General features: G+C 43.8%; 2 protein-coding genes across 2 annotated transcripts in view; one reads left to right on the forward strand and one right to left on the reverse strand.

The window, feature by feature from the left end:
* The window catches only part of SASS6 (SAS-6 centriolar assembly protein), a 12,853-nt gene extending 12,269 nt beyond the window's left edge, over nt 1-584 (forward strand). The window contains exon 18 of the mRNA XM_032118806.1: nt 128-584. The gene's annotated coding sequence lies outside the window, so the exon portion shown is untranslated. The remainder of the gene's footprint in view (nt 1-127) is intronic.
* On the reverse strand, nt 563-14,992 carry MFSD14A (major facilitator superfamily domain containing 14A). Its single transcript, XM_032118807.1, has 12 exons — nt 14,750-14,992; nt 9,334-9,429; nt 8,203-8,265; nt 7,471-7,598; nt 6,285-6,399; nt 4,960-5,178; nt 4,559-4,672; nt 4,015-4,086; nt 3,443-3,555; nt 3,190-3,287; nt 2,470-2,633; nt 563-1,886 (listed from the first exon to the last, which is right to left on the reverse strand). The coding sequence occupies exons 1-12, from the start codon at nt 14,987-14,989 to the stop codon at nt 1,680-1,682; spliced, it is 1,629 nt and encodes a 542-aa protein (XP_031974698.1). The 5' UTR covers nt 14,990-14,992; the 3' UTR covers nt 563-1,679.
* Between the last annotated feature and the right edge of the window lie 1,386 nt (nt 14,993-16,378).

The following is a 16,378-nucleotide window of genomic DNA, read 5'->3' on the forward strand; positions in this document are numbered from 1 at the left end:
CTAATGTTTCAGGAATACTAAACCACCCTCTCCACTGTACTGCAATTCCCAGCTGAGGTAGCCACGAGAACAGCTGTATTTTGTTTACCTTTCTCTGCAGTTTTCCTTGTTGCTTATTGCTCCCCAGGCAGTGCAGTGCCCCAGGCCCAGCCCTGCAGCTCCTCTCCAGCTGTCCTCAGGTGTCAGTGACTGAAGCTGTGGTGATTAAAGGAGTGTGCCAGCATCTCCCAGGCCTCTTAAATCAAAAGTGAACCACAGGTGCTGTGGGCCTGGGCAGCCCCAGCCAGGCCAGCTGTGTGGAACAGACTCGTTCCTTGGAGCCTGGATCTGTGGCCATCCTGTTCCACTGGAGGCCCCAGGAAACAAGGAGCCAGCTGCAGGGACCCTGTGCTGCTGGACAGCAGAGAGCCCTTCACTGTGCTCAGGGCTGCTTTAGCTAACACATAAAGCTCCGTGCTGGACCTCTACTCCAGCTGACTTTTCACACTTGCTGACGTATAACACACATGCAACTACTGAACGTCACTGAAGCTTTGAAGAGACATTCACAATTATTTAAAAATTCATTAAAATATTCAACTTTATTAACAGTATATTTACATTTTTTTTCCTGCTCTTGGTCAACCATGGTGAATGTTCAAAGGTAAAAAAGCATTAAGCAATAACCACAAGATGAAAACATTTTAAACCTATACAATACTTTATACACAAATTTATACAAAGGAACACTTAAATAATACAACTGGACACAAAAATATACACTTTTAGAGAAATTCACATCAGTAATTGTATAAAGCTCTCTTCTGTACTAAGGGTCCTGAAAATTTAGGACTAAAACTTTAGCTCTGTAATGCAAAAGGGTTATTGTGACAGTCCTCAAAGGCCACTATATAGCACACGGACAGATTCAAGGCTATCAGCTTGTAGAGTTCAGTCTGTGTATTCAAGTTTTGAGGTCCTTTATGATTACGCAAACATCAGAAATAGAGTGGTTTAATAAACGGTACAGAGGAAAGCAGAGGTTTAGAGCCGGTATTAAAATCTGCAGGCCCAAAACACCCACTTCATATTTCAACAAGTGTTTGATACGACCGTTTATTCAAAAATAGAAAGAGTAAATGCACTTACATAAAAATAACTTTTACTGTTCAGCAAGCGTGCTCATGTGATTTTTATATTAGTACAAACTTAAAAAAAACCTGCCATGTGACTATTAAAAGAAATGATACCAATTCACCTCCCTACTTAAGTACATTTACATTAAGGCTTTGAATCATCTGACCCAAGATTTTACAACATTAAAACGAATGGGTCCACATGGATGCCAGTCTGTCTCATTGAGACGTAGCATGACTAGAATTAAAGCTCACCACCGTAAGGAAACAGAAGGACACACGCTCATGCCTTGACTATTGTTTGTCTCTGAACTAGAATGTAAAGTTTAGCAGTAACAGTATTTCATGGCAAGAGACAAGGATGTAACAGTTTGTTTATAAAAGCAAGTTAGTTTTTAGTTCAATGGCAACATCTTTGGAGAAAGTTCCTGTTTCAATTCCTACAGATTTCATGCAGAGATGTTTCTTAAGATTACCTTAAGAAATTACATTTTGGTGGAGTTGGAATGTGTATCCCAAACTGCTGATGAAAGAAGAGTCCAAACAGTCTTCCTGGGATTTTTGTCATACATTTGTATCTTGCAGTAAAGGTTCTTTAGCTTCACCAGGAGCTTGTGGGCTGTGGGGATGGCCATGACTGCCACAGTGTTTCTTCCAGTTGCTGGATCTTACATTTAGGTTTGTGTGTTCAGGAATAAACAAGGCAACAAGTAATGCCAACAGCACAGAGCATGCTCCAAATAAGAACGGGGGTCCAGGAATTATGGAATTCTGAAAACAACAACAGTGACACCACGAAGTGTTAATGAGCCTTTAGACACACATTAACAGCCTACAATTGCTAATTACCCATATTCAAAAGTGGGAAGAGCTGCTGCCTGACACACTAGTGAATACAGTGCAGGCTTTTAGAAGGAATGAGAAGGAACTTTACATCCTAAGATTTAGGACAAGGGAGCACATGGTTTTTATTAATGCTTGCCAACTTCCTTTTCTAGTGCAAGTTCTTCCTGCTGAGTTTCCCCAAAAGCTTAATAAAAAAACCCTGAGCACTTGGTAAAAGGACAACAAAAAAACCCATACACCATTAGTAACTGTCCATCCTTCCCTCAAGGTAGTCTCCTCACAAGGGTCACAGTTGTCTATGGCTGTCAGCTGTAGCTATTTGAAAATTAAACTAAACCAGTGCATGTAATTAACTGTACTTAAATAACCCTCCCTGAAGGACTTAGAAACCTCTTGCTACACCCTTCATTTGCAGTCAGTGTAACAAAATGTAACACAGCATCGAACTGATGGGCACAGGAGCCCTTCCTAACAACTTTTGGAAGCAGTAAGTACAGAAGAAACGTACCTGTTGTAAATGGTACTGTGCAACCACACTACCTCCTGATGGTGATTCGGGCATGGGCAGTTCATTCAATTCAACGTGAAATATATAGAATATAAAACCATAAAGTGCTGGTCCCAAACCATTACAGAGTCCTCGAATTCCTGTAATCATCCCCTGAACAACACCTGGGAAAAGTGAAATACATGTTCTTACCTAGCTGTAGCTATACATAGATAATTAACTATTTCTATTGACTTCACCTAAAAACTGATGCAGGCAGGAAAGCTCTAAATGGTGTTGCACTCTGGGTAGCAGTAAACAAGGGGTGCAAAGAGCCAGTCATTATCATGTACTCAAGTGGTTTTTCTATCTGCCTCTAGCAGAGGGCAGTGCCTGCCACGCTGAGCTAGTTGAGAGGCCAGGAGAAGGATGCTATCCCTGCTGTCATTGTCTCACACGGGAAAGAGAGCACTGTGTGCAACAGCGAGGAACAGTGCGCCGAGTTTGCTGAGTATTTTGCTACTACAGGGCCTTGTTGAAAGTCTTCCCTCTGCACCAGAAGTACATGGTACGCACACAATGCAACTTCCAAGGAACCTGGATTTAACATGTGGTGCCCTAAGCTCAGGTGTCTGGGCTGCCCTGCCAAGACTCAGCCTGGCTGACAGCACTAAGCCCAGAGCCCAGTGTGCCTGCACAGTATTCCTTGACTAGAATTCCAAGAATCAGGAGCAAACCTACCCTGCTGGTCCGCATCAGCAGTTCGTGAGACCAGGGCGCTGACAGCTGGGAAAGTAATGCTGGACATGGCGGCCACAGCGCCGGCTGCCCACATCATCCTGCAAAACACAAACTGCAGTGACTGCTCTGGGGCTGCAGCTCTGCCCTGGGAGCGCAGGGACGCTCCACTGGCTATCCTGCACTCACACCCTATGCAGAAGGGATAAATGCAAACCAAGGCCCCACCAGCCAGGCCAAAGAGAAATGTGCGTACCATGGCTCTGATCCAAAGCCATACCACGCCAGCTGCAGTATTTGGAACCCCAGGCCCAGCAGGATGGTGTTCTTATTTCCAATGGACCGCATCAATAAACTCAACACTATTGTCTAACAGAGAAAGGAAAAGTAAAGTGTCAGAAAAAGAACATCTTATTCTAAATATTAAACACAGATAAGTTGATGAGTTAATGAATTAAAAAACAACAAAAAACCTGAAAACATTTTATACTTAATGTCAAATACATGCAATAAACTAATTCTTAAGTAGTGTTCTTCAAAAGCAGTATTTGCCTCTACCAAAAAAATCCAGTCGTTTAGCAAGTAATATGACCAAACCATCACCCCTTCTTTGATGCACAAAGGATTTAGTTTTCCCTTAATGAACCAAACCCTTGTTGTCAAGTGTTTTCATCTAACTTAAGAGTCTTAACCAATTTTTAGAGATTTAATAAAAAACAGACACAGAAAAGCTGTATCACATTTATGGAACCACAGTGTTCTCCATTCTCCACAGTGCTTCCTTCTTTTCAGCTTGCCAAGTCAATAACACACACAGCAGTAACTCACCTGTGCAATAATGGAAAGAATCCCAAGGACTGCTATAAATGCTGCAACACTTTCAGATGAAAATCCCATTATCTGTATTTTAAAAAAGGCAATTTGATTATTAACCATAAACCTTATGTCATGATGTCACAAACCCCAGTGAGGGAACACACAATGCAGAAGACCAGTATTATTCAGCTCCTCATCTTTTTTCTCATTACATCAAACAAGTAAATGAAAATAAAGGGGCATAAATAGAAAACAATTAAATTGTTCCCTCAAAAATAAAGCCAGTTCAACATATTTAACCTCAAGAATAGTCCAAGAATAATGCAAATAATTACTAAGTACAAGAAACTGTTTTGTAACTCATTCATCATTCCCCTCTCCTCTCTGTCTGTCTAAAAGAGAAAAACAGAACAACAAGGGGACTTAAACCAGTTCGTGGGAGCTTCTAAATTATATGAGTTACCTGTACTTTCCATACTAGTTCAGTAATACTGAAAACTTTCTTTAATCCCGTAAATCTACTTTTGTTCAAATTCATACCAAAATGTTACATTACCTGTCTGAGGTATAGGAAGAAGCTGGAATATTGGCCTGCCTCTGGGAGGTAGGAAAGAAAGACTGTTATGCAGATTAGCAGCACAATGGAGTCCTGGCCGACTTTCTTCAGGGACTACGGCAAGAAAAAAGACTTAAAAAATATTCCACCTTCATTTCCAAAAAGCATTCCTAGCTGGGCTCTGAAAAGCCTATCAATGAAATTGTTAGATGACACCACCAAAGCATTCCCTTTATGTTTAGCAAGATTGTTGGCAAAAGTATCACCAGTGAACCAAGGTCAAGCTTGAAGAAATTGCAGGCTTTGTTTTTCAAGCCTGAACTGTTGTAAATTCAGTCTCTTCCCTGTCTCCAAACTCAGTATCTACAAGTAACAAAATATTCCCTATTTTAGTAGCTTACTGCAAAGGGGTCAGCCTGTTCCCACGAAATGGGTGCTCCCCAGGATGCTGGCCTCATCTTCTCTGGCAGCGATTCCGGTACAGCAACAAGGATAAAACAAATGTCCAGCAGGGCGATTGCTGTAGCCAGCACCACCACCAGGCTGTCTCCGTACGCTCGGCCAAGGTAGGCACCGATAGCAGGGCTGGTGACTAAACTTGCTGCAAAAGTTGCCGAAACCTGAAATAGGTAACAGCTGGTAAGATTTTCAGTGAGACAAGTCAGCAGTGTTACTACCTACATTTCTTCCTTTTCAGAAGCCTAACCATTTTAATCACATAGTAATTAAAAGTAACCTTTTTCCTATGCCTATGTGGTAGCACCTGTGTATTTTAGACAATCACAATTTTTCAAGAAAAACTTTCTTTTTCTGATAACTGGACAGCAATGTGAGGCTCACAGCACTCTTGCATGTATTGACATAATTAAGTTTAATTAACTATAGACTCTACTAATACCTCTGGGAAGCAATGAGCTGTATTTAATCTCCATATTAGTGAAATAGGCAATGTCTGTTAAAAAAAAAAAATCACATGTATAAAGGGTATATTAAATGTAATATGCTGGTTAATCCAACTCAGTAGCTCTCAGCTGACCAGCTGGCCTTGTGAAAGATGTTAACTTAAAAACTGAAGGAACTTTCTCAACATATCTCAATCCCTGATGTGTACAGGCACAAAGAAACTATTTAGTTCTATATCCATTGCTTTCAGCTCTTCCTGCTGAATGGTAATGGATTCTGTAATTTAAACACAAAAAATAATTCTGCTAATCCATAATAACATGAGGCTGTGAAGGCTCCTGGGACCTGGCACGTTATCGGGAGATAATGGAGAAACAGAGGTGAGTTGTAAGAACTTAGACAAGTAACTCAGCTAAGTTTGTTCTGAACTGCAGCACAGCACAGTGACTGGAAACACAGGCAGGTGCAGTCAAGTACCACACCGTGGCAGTTCCAACACAACAGGTGAGATTTTTGAAAAGATGACAGAGTAGTACCACTGTGGACAACAAAGGAGGAATAACTAAAGCTCCTCAAATTACATCATTAAGACTGGTAAGAGCTGTTAAGACAGACACTCAAGATAGCTTTTAATACCATCATATTTTGTTTCATTTAGAAGCAGAATATTCAAGAGATACAAGACTGGATGACAGGAACAATTAAACAGAAAAACCTGACTCCAAATTAAAAACAACTTGCCGTAGGAGCAGCTTTGAAAAGCATTACAAACTGAAGGGCTTAGTACTGAATACCACAGGAAAAGAGCCCAAATAATACATACCAAACCATAGGCCATGCTTCTCTCATGTTCTTGGGTTATGTCTGCTACATATGCAAAAACTACAGAAAATGTCACTGCAAAAACTCCAGACACGGAGATTACAGCAAAGTACCACCTAAGAACACGATAAAAAAAATTAGAACAGCTAAATAGAACCAAAAAGTCTATTCAATCCAAGTGCAGTTGAACAATAAATCACCTTGTCCAACTTATCCTGACAATTTATTGAGATAATCTTGGATAAAGCTGATGTGAACGTGTCTTGATAGAACTGTGTAACTTCTACGTGCACCAAGTACAAACAGCATGATTTTGTAACGTCTACAAAAAGCTGCTGTGATTAAGTACTACCAGGAAACAAGGTGTTCAGCTAATAAATTCAACTGGTCTATGACCCAAAGCAAATTAGGAACTTCAGTATTTTGAGAACCTGGTCATTGAAAGGCCTCAACATCTGCCGTATCGTTATGCTATAGACACTAGCACTTGGCATTTGAAACTTAATAAACACTTAGAAACAAGCTCCTTCTGAAGAGAGATGAGCAGCCTGTGTGACCAGAGGGAAAACGGAAAAGGCTGACCTGAGCAGCTGGCACTGGCCTGTGTCAGTGCAGGCTGTGCCACTGCTGCTCCACCCTCAGGGACAGCACAGGGGTCAGGGAGCGAGCCCAGGCCTCTGACTCCTGCCATACCTGGGCAAGGTTCCAGCCAGTTAACAGGTCGATAAGGTGCACACAGCATCAAAGCAGGTCGATTTTAGAATTTGAGAAACAAAGTGTAAAACTTCTGCAACTTGTAGGTTACAAATGGTTATTTCACGCACCCGCATTACGTAAGGTTTTGATTTCAGTGTTGCTGGCTGGTATCTGAGTGAGAACTGTGGCCACAATCCATGCCTGCACAGTCCACTGGACTGTTTTCCAGCTTTGGCAGATGTGCTGGAGCAGGACATAGGGCTTACAGCACACAGATCAAAATCAGCAGCTATTGAAATTCTGACCAAGGCCTTTGGCCTCATGGCAGCTGCTTCAGGTTTACTGTTCCCCCAGCTTTGCACAGAAGTAATACAAAAGCCTCAACCTTCCATCAAGCACAAACAGCATTTTATCAACAATGCTACACACATAAGCATTAGATAGCAACCTTGAAAAGCAACAGCCAATCTGGTGTGAAACAATTTACTAACCATGGGCTGATCTTCATTAGTGGTATTGGTGCACAGGTGAAAAATACTGTTAGCAGCAAGAAGGACTTTCGTCCCCACACGTCAGACAGGGCACCTATGAGTGGGGCACTGAGAAACGACAATAAGCCCTAGGTGAAACAAAACATTTGAAGTTAGAACTAAGTGGTCAGACTCGTGACAGCTGACCAGAGCACAGTCCAAGAGCACTGGTATGACTCAAGTCAAGGGCTACAGTGCAATGCACCAAAAGCAATGTGACCAACCATCACTCATCTTCTCTCCCATGTCTGGTTAAATAAAATTTGAGGTCTGTTACCTCAGAACTACACAAAATTCAAAATGCAGATGATCCAGTCATACTAGCAGTTTCATGAACTGTGTGTTATTGTCTTCTTAAAATTCACATGAATCTAAGTAATGGAAAATACCCTACTGGGGCAACAAGCTCCAAGTAAAAAATTATCCACTTTTAACACCATATGCATCATTTGGGATTAATCAACTACCTTTTTATTTGCTGAACCCAATCAGTAGATACAGGCCAAGCAATACCTTGTTGAAAGTAAAAAGATGCACACTTGCCTTTTTAGCAGTAATTTATTCCCATTTTATTTATACTATGAAAGCCATATTGAAAAACCTCGTGACTGTTTCTCTCAGCTGGCAGTTATTTCTATATTCCTCCCACCACTCACTTTAAATTGTACTCGTGATTAACTTCTGTCAACTTACCTTTACACCTTGAATTAGACCATTCATTAGAAATGTATGTTTTGGGAAGGTTTCATGCAAAACCTGGAGAAGAAATATGAATACTGTCATTTACACAATATCAACTACAAATATTGCTCATGACACATCCAACTTTATGATGCACAGTAGTTTTTTTATTTTCATAGATTACAGAGAAAAAAAAGGAAAAAAAGCAAACTACAAACAATGTGATTAATCTTTCATTTGCAAGGAAGGCATTTTGAGATTTCAGTGCCTAGAAAATTATCTCAGACCAGACTCTCCACATGTTACAGTGTCATCTGTCGGGGACTGGGGAGAGAGAGAGAAGAGACATCACCATCCTGAAGTGGCTCTCAGTTTGGCGAGCAGAAGCCAGAAATGGAGCTGCCTCAGTCTGATTTGTGTTTAGATGACAAGGATTTCATTCAGTGACAATGTGCAGTTCATACCCAAGAGACTATTCATGGGTAACATCAGCTTTCAGAGCAGCACCAAGACTGCATTTTAAGTGGAGTTGGCTTGGGAGATTTTTTAGCCTTAACTCCTTTTAATTTGTCAGCATGTATCACTCACAAATTAAATCCAAATTAAAAGCAACTGACTACATGAGAAAGTACTTTGGTACAAACACATTGATATGACTGTCTCACAAATCACAGGGATGCTTTGACTGGTGTAACACAGTCTGTGCTCTGAAGCTTCTGCTTGAAACACAGCCAGGTCAGCAAAGACCTCCTGTGTAGGTACACACACACTTGCATAATGTTACTAAATTTCAAGTGTATTTTTGCCCTTACATTTGTAATGTGCCAATGTTTTATGGCATCTTGAAAGGAAAGATAATTTCATTACCACCTTACTGGTTTCAATCAGAAAATATTTACATGTAAGCTTGAGTGTTAGCAGACTTGCATGTAAACAGCTGTGCTACAACCATTACACTGCTATAATAAAATAATTGAAATTTTTGATATCATCCAAAATTACAGAACTTTTTTTTCACTTGCACAACAGAGCAGCTCAGTCATATGTAATTTTCATTTCATGTAATTCAGAAGATGCTGAGTGCCTTTGCAGTAATTGTCCCACCTCCCATAGAGTGAGAAAAAGCTCCCGAGGATTACCTACCACTAGAGTGGGAGCTGTCAGGAGTCCCCAAGCAAAAAACTCCAAGAAGATCACAATAACAGCATGGTAGACACTAGGTGAACCTATTCCTTGAGGCTGAAACAGGAGAAAAGACAGGTGATTAAAACATCTGATCATCTATCAGTCACGAGAAATGCATCTGAACACTATAAACAGAAGGATTAATAATGAAACAGGACTCAAAACTTGGGAATAGTTACCCAAGCTAACTGGTACAGAGTTACCGAGTAACCCTTTGATGCTACTGTCCTGAAGTGTCCTACTCTTACTCTGCAGAATCCTTCACTGCCATCTCAAAAAATAAATCTCTTACACTGCCAATCTGGGAAACAAGGATGCTACAGGGAAAACAGACTCTTCTTCAGAGAATTAGTTTGTTTTCCTTGAAAAAATGCTTAAGTCTACGCAGAGCTGCATGGAACCAAAATTCCATGGTTTCAAAACACGGCAGTGGTCACACTCAGCTATCCCCAAGTCTCACTACCTGGTCTATCAAACAGCTCTTCTGTTACTAAAAGGCACCACTGCTACATACAAAACATGGCTCTAAACCAGGAAAGAAACTAAAATAATGAGCACCAGAAGCAAATCTCAGGAACAGCACTGATCACTTCCTAAATACTGAGTGCAGGCCTATCAGTTACAGTGTGCTTCAAATGCAGGAAGAGATGCAGATAAAAGGTTTGACAAAGGGAACTCGAAATTGTTCAGTGATTCAGTAGAAGCAGAGGTAGCTTTTGAAGAGAACAAAAAGAGCATGGGTGGGACAACCTGCTCATCTCGTAGATTCTGTAAATGCTGTCAAACAACATACCATAGTTCAACATTTGCAAATTAAGGATAGGGCTCACTAATTATTTTCATATGAAAGCAGTATGAATAACTCCTCAGAAATCTTACATGCATTCTTTCAACTTAGAAGTGCTGCCTTAACATCTACTTTGCCTGCTTTGTGCAAAGGTGAGTTACTAACAGAGCGGCCCTGATGTGATCAGACCCCACATTCACACTGAGCACACACACACAGGCTAAGGACCTCAGCTGCTTCCCAAGGAGGCTCAGAGGGATTTTATCAATGTGTGTAAGTAGCTAATGGAAGAGCAAAGACAAGAGCCAGACTCTTCTCAGAAGTGTCAGTGACAGGACTGGAGGCTCATAGTGAAATACAACAAATTATACTTGTACCTCAAAAAAGCAACCCCCTCTGAAACAGTTTCCATCTTCCAAACCCCAGTGGACATAGCCCTGAGCAAACTGCTCCAGCTGACCCTGTCTGGGGTAAGACACTGGGGTAGTTGGATTAATGATGTTGGAGGTGCCTTCCAACCTCAAATACAACACAATTTTAAGTTGCAGTTAGGTAATACTGGAGTCTTTATTAGGAGATTTATGCAAGCCACACCTTTCTTTCCAGATTCCAGTATTTCCAACATAGAAAAAAAGAGCTTATTGAACAAATGTAGGAAATAAATACAGAAAACCTCACTGCCTACTCACCCCTATTGCTAGAAAAAAATCATAATTTTCAAAAGTAACCATATCAATCTGTAAGAGGTAAATTACAGAAGTACCTCAGCACTGCTGTTTTTCTTTCCCAAGCTCTCTTCAGTAAATACAGACATACCATACAGATATTTCTGCTATATTTTCAGCCTAAGGAGGTAAATTAACAGTCTTTGTAGGTACAGAGAGTGGCTATAATTATCATCTCTTCCCACAATTCTTTTCCCTTTCCACCCACAATCCTTATTTTAGCTTTGGGTTAAAAATTTATCCAGCTCTGCACAAACTGTAAGTATCAATGTTAGCTGTTAGACTCAGTCTCATAAAATCAGGTTCATTCTGATAGCCCCCAGATTCCTGTCACATTGCTGGCACATGGCCCCTCGAGGCATGACAGACAGTGAGGGAGGTGTCACAAACCATCCCACCCCTTCCAGCATGGGAGTCAAGAGCACCTCCATTCACAGCAAACACGAACGAAGGCAAAGGCCATCTGTGCCCAGGCTGCCCTCATCCAGCTCCGGGCAGCTCCGAGACCACCTGCACAAAGCGAAACAGCAGAACGAAAGCAGCGGCTGCTCTGCACAGGAGAACTGCTGCTGACTTTAGAGGCCTCGGGTGGGTGAGTGCTGCCCTCTGCCCTGTCATCCAGCTGTAAGCAACACAACAGAGCTTTCCAACACACTGGCAAAAACGAACAGAAGCGACATTTAGATCACTAGGGTTCAACTTCCCTGCTTTCTTGTTGCTAGTGCTCACTTATCACAGGTACTTATCACAGATTATTTGTTCTTATCGACAAAAAAAAGAAGTAATTTAGTCACATTTAGATCATCATCTCTATAGCCATTTTTAAAGGTGTTGGGAAACTATCAAGAAACAAGGATGCTTCTGAGGTGAAAGGGAAGGAGATGAATAAGCAGTTACACTGCAGTGTATTAAGACACATTATAAGCATTCAGTCCACAAGGTTTCAGTACCAGTCTGATGCACCCTCCCAACCCAACAGGTACAGTGCAGGTGCTGGGTGTTCAGCCCTGCCCTACTCTACAAACCTGCCCCCTGTGCTTTCCAAAGGGGCTAACACAGTGTAATGCAATGGCCTAAGTGCAACTGAATCAGAAGGCCCTAGCCCTGGAGAGAAAAGACACAGGGGCCTTGTGAGAACAAGGTGGAACTGAGATGTTCCAACCAGAATAACAGCAACCCTCCTGCTACAAGTAGCCAGAGCGTATTTCTGCCTGGCCAAACCTGCAGCACAAATAGGGCTCCAACAATGCCTTTTCCTCTGGTTATAGAGAAGATGTCTTTTAATCAAACACTTTGTACTCTCAGTCATGACAGTGATAAAAAGTGTACATGCCAGACAAGCCTAAGAACACACATCTGACAACAACAGAATAACTATCAAAGCAACAAAGGCATTCTATGTAAGACCACAGCTGTTGCTTCTCTGCTGGAAAGGAAAAAGCACCAAATGAAGCCTTAATCTCTAATTTGTTTCATGACTGCTTCAAAAATGCATTATTTTATGTAAGATGAATACATAAAGGAAGGAAAAATTAAAATTGTTGGGGGAAAAAAAAAGTGTTGAAATAGAAGTTGTGGCTGCCCTACCCCTGGAAGTGTTCAGTGCCAGGCTAGATGGGATTTTGAGCGACCTGGTCTATGGAAGGTGTCCCTGCCCATGGCAGGGGTGGAAATAGATGATCTTTAAGGTCCTTTCCAACCCAAACCATTTGTGATTCTATGAAATCACTTCACTGGTGTTACTGCCTCTCCTTTGGTGAAATCTGACAACACACACTTGAGTACAACACACCATTACATATTTTTTCTGTGATACAGCTACTAAAGCTGCAAATAGAAAAACACAAAAATACCACCATGCACCAACCCAAGCTCCTGCACCACCCACTGCCTTGTCAAGGAGACCCAGCAGAAACTGCAGTGGGAAGAGAGCCTTTGCAGAAACAATGGGTGGGTTTTCCTTTTTGCTTTTTTGGTGCTTGGTTTTCTGGTGGTTTTTTTTTTTGTTGTTTCCCATCAGAAACTCTTTCTGCCTGTACCACTGCCTCATTAGCCATCTGTACACTCTTTCTGGCTCACACAATTTTGTCTGATGTCAAACAATTCCAAAATAAACCAATCAGGCTGGAAAGTGCACATGAAGATGCTTGATTAATTACTGATTTGCCAGTGGGAGACATTTAAGACATAGGGGCCATTTTCAGGTACCTGTTTCCCAGAATGTCACACACCACGCTGGGTAATGAACAAAGCAGATGAGGATGCTGAGCACTGAAGACAACTTAACATTTCAGCAAATATTAAACAAAATTCTATGCATGAAGTTTCTGCTGTTGTTATAAAGAACACTCTGCTATATCAGACTTCATAACTTAAAAAATGTATTTAACACAAACAAATTCCCATTTATTTAAAGGCAGAAAGTATCACAAGCTGAACTTTTTGTAGCCTAACAACAATCTACATACCTTCAGCTAATGTTTATGGCCCATTTTTCCACTGTTTTCCAGTGTAAATTAAATTAATACAGAATGGGCGTTTGCATTCAGCTTTTGAAACTGGTGGGAGGCACCGAATGATGTAGCACAAGTATCACTGAATGCAGTTAATTGTAATATATATTTCTCCTCTCTTGGCAAAAAGAAAGTTAAAGTTGAGACGTTAGGGACACTTGGAAACACACTGTATCTTAATCAATGATACTCCAGAGAGAAATTATGAAGCACCGTGTCCCCTGAGTAACATTTACTCTGCTTGTACTACTCAATCTAAAACACTTGCATTTAACATGTGTACAAGGTAATCTCATATATTTCTATCTTTACAAAGAGCAAGAACACATCCTAGAAAACACCAACAACCATCACCAAAATTCGTTTTGCTTCCTAGCACTTAAGTAATCCAGCCAGTTGGCCACTTCGATGAACAAGTAATGAGACTCTAACACCTGTCTCTTCTCCATTATTGTTCCAAAAAGACAAACTGAAGGGCCATCAGCAATTTAGTCTGTCAAGATGTCTCGTTATTTGAAATAATGGCACTGTATTTAGAACAGGGCACATCGAAGCTACAGAGTGTTACACAGTGGAAAAAATCCAGGGGCAACGACACACTGCAAGTAATGGCACTCATCAATGTAAAAAAAACCAACCAAAAAACCACCCAAACCAAATCCAAGCTCCAGCAGCCCAAACACTTAACTTCCTTTATTTTTCAAATTTATGTATTTAAGAGGAAGCAAAATAGTGGGAAGAACTGCAAAAACCTTTCTTCCGGGAGCCATTTGCGGGACTGCTCAGGCGCTGGCGTCTGTCCCCCTCGCGGGCCCGTTCTGTCTGACCACGGGCACAGCGGTCGCTGCAGCCCCGCACCCGAGCCGCGTTCCGCGGCCCCGCCCGCACGGCCCCGGCCCTGCGTGCCCTCGCTCACGGGAGCCACGCTCGGCGAGGGCAGGCTCGGACAGGCTCCGCTCACCTCGGGCGGCCGTAACGACCCGCCGTGCCCCAGGCCCCGCGCCTGAGGCCGCTCCCGCTCCTGCGCCCCAAAACCCGGCCGACGCGAGGAACAAACTGCGTTTGCGGGCGGAGCGAAGCAGCCCGACACGCTCACAGGTGTTCCTCGGGCAGCCGCCCCGCGGACACCGGCCCGGGCTGCCGAGCGCGGCCATCGGGGCTGCGGCGGCCGTGAAGGCACCGCGACCGACACAGGCGAGGCCGCCCGAGGCCCGCGGGCCCACCGACCCGGCCGGACCGGGCCCTACCCGCCCGGGGCCGGCCCCCGCACCGCCGCGGAGGTCGGGGCCCTCCGGGGCCCCCCGCCGCCGCCAGCCGTCCCCCGGGCCGCCCCGCGCCCCCGGCCTCACCGTCCCGCCGTCCTTAATGATGATCTTCTTGGCCAGCATGATGCTGCGGTTCACGGCGCGCTTCTTCTTCTTCCCCGCCTGGGTCATTTTACCATCGCACCCCGGGGGGCGGCACCAGCGACGGCACCAGCGGCCGCTCCCGGCTCCCTTCGGGCCTCGGCTCCCTCCGTCCCTCCGGCGCGGCCGCCGCCACCCCTCACGCGCCCGCCGCCATCTTGGGCAGCCCCACCGCGCGCGCATTCGGCGCTGCGCATCACGCGATCGCGCCATTGGCCGCGCGCGCTCACGTGCGCCGAGCGCCCCGCCCCGTCCCGTCCGCGTCGGGAAGCGCGGGCTGGCGACGGGAAAGCGGCGGCGCCTTTAGGAACGGCGCGGCGGTGCCGCTGCCACGGCCGGGCCCCGCCCAGCCTCCGCCGCTCACCCCGAGCCCGACAACACCGCGGGCTAAAGCACGCGAGCGCGGCCCCTCGGGAGGTCCCGCGGGAGCCTCAGGTTCTTATCCGCCCTCCCAAACATCACCCGTCCCTCCCACCCGAATCGAAACAACCAGCCCCGCTTCCTCCTTCCCGGAACTGCTGAGGCGCCGCGGAAAAAAGGAGCAAAGGACGGCAGTTCGTACGGGATATACCTGACATTCCCAGAGCCAGAGTACACAAACACAGATATAATCCACCCTAAAGATCCAGAGACAGACATTCTACTTTCTTACTGTCAAGTTTTAAACTTAGTTTATGAAAGCTCCGACACCTTCAAACGGGCAGGTCATCCCAGGTTCTAATTTACCACAACGCCCGCATGTAACAAGATAACAGGGATCAGCTTCCCCCGGGCAGCATGCCAATTAATGGAGAAAATCTTTTAGAATCATGTGCTGGCATTATTAGGTTTTTTGTGGCTTATAAATTCATCCACTGTTGATGTCTGGCATCACTAAAGAGCAACAACTGTCCATCCTGTACTATCATATTCACGATACAGACACAAGTCTCCATGGCCGTATCCACATATCAGTCTTTATGTTATTAGTCCTCCACCTTTCAGCCCTCTTGCTGCTTATCTCCATCTTCCCCAGCTCCTGCAACATCCCTGTTTCCCCCAAAACCTCAGCTGCAAATGAACAGCTTCCCGGCCCCTACCAACAGTGGAACCTCATCCCTAAGGTACAGACTGGCACTGCAGCTCCCACCTTGTTACCAAAGGGCTGCCAATCACTCACCACTTCAGATAGTGTGGGCTTAAGTTAAACCCTTAGCCTTAAGATCAAGCACCTCTTATCATAATGCACTTTTTAAGGAATTTAGAACTTGCTGAGGCACAACCCTACTCACGCCAATGTCACAGTGAGACAACCACAAGCAGACTCTAGCTCACAAAACAAGAGTGCGTCTAGCGGGTCCAGGATGTTTGCTATTATCAGGAATATGTTACAAGTATTAGGGTGTCACATGAAGTATTTGACAATTCTGTCCCACTTCTACTTGAAAAGAAGAGGGGTCTTCAAATGTTGACATAGTTTCAAGTCTGTTCCTCAGAGTGCTGTTAGATTTTGGTGAGAAAGTCACACAGACACGTATGTGACATGTAAGGGACTCATGTAAAAGAAGTCAACACAACTACACAATGCAAGCA

This window comes from Corvus moneduloides, chromosome 9 (assembly GCF_009650955.1).
Source record: "Corvus moneduloides isolate bCorMon1 chromosome 9, bCorMon1.pri, whole genome shotgun sequence".
Classification (NCBI taxonomy): domain Eukaryota; kingdom Metazoa; phylum Chordata; class Aves; order Passeriformes; family Corvidae; genus Corvus; species Corvus moneduloides.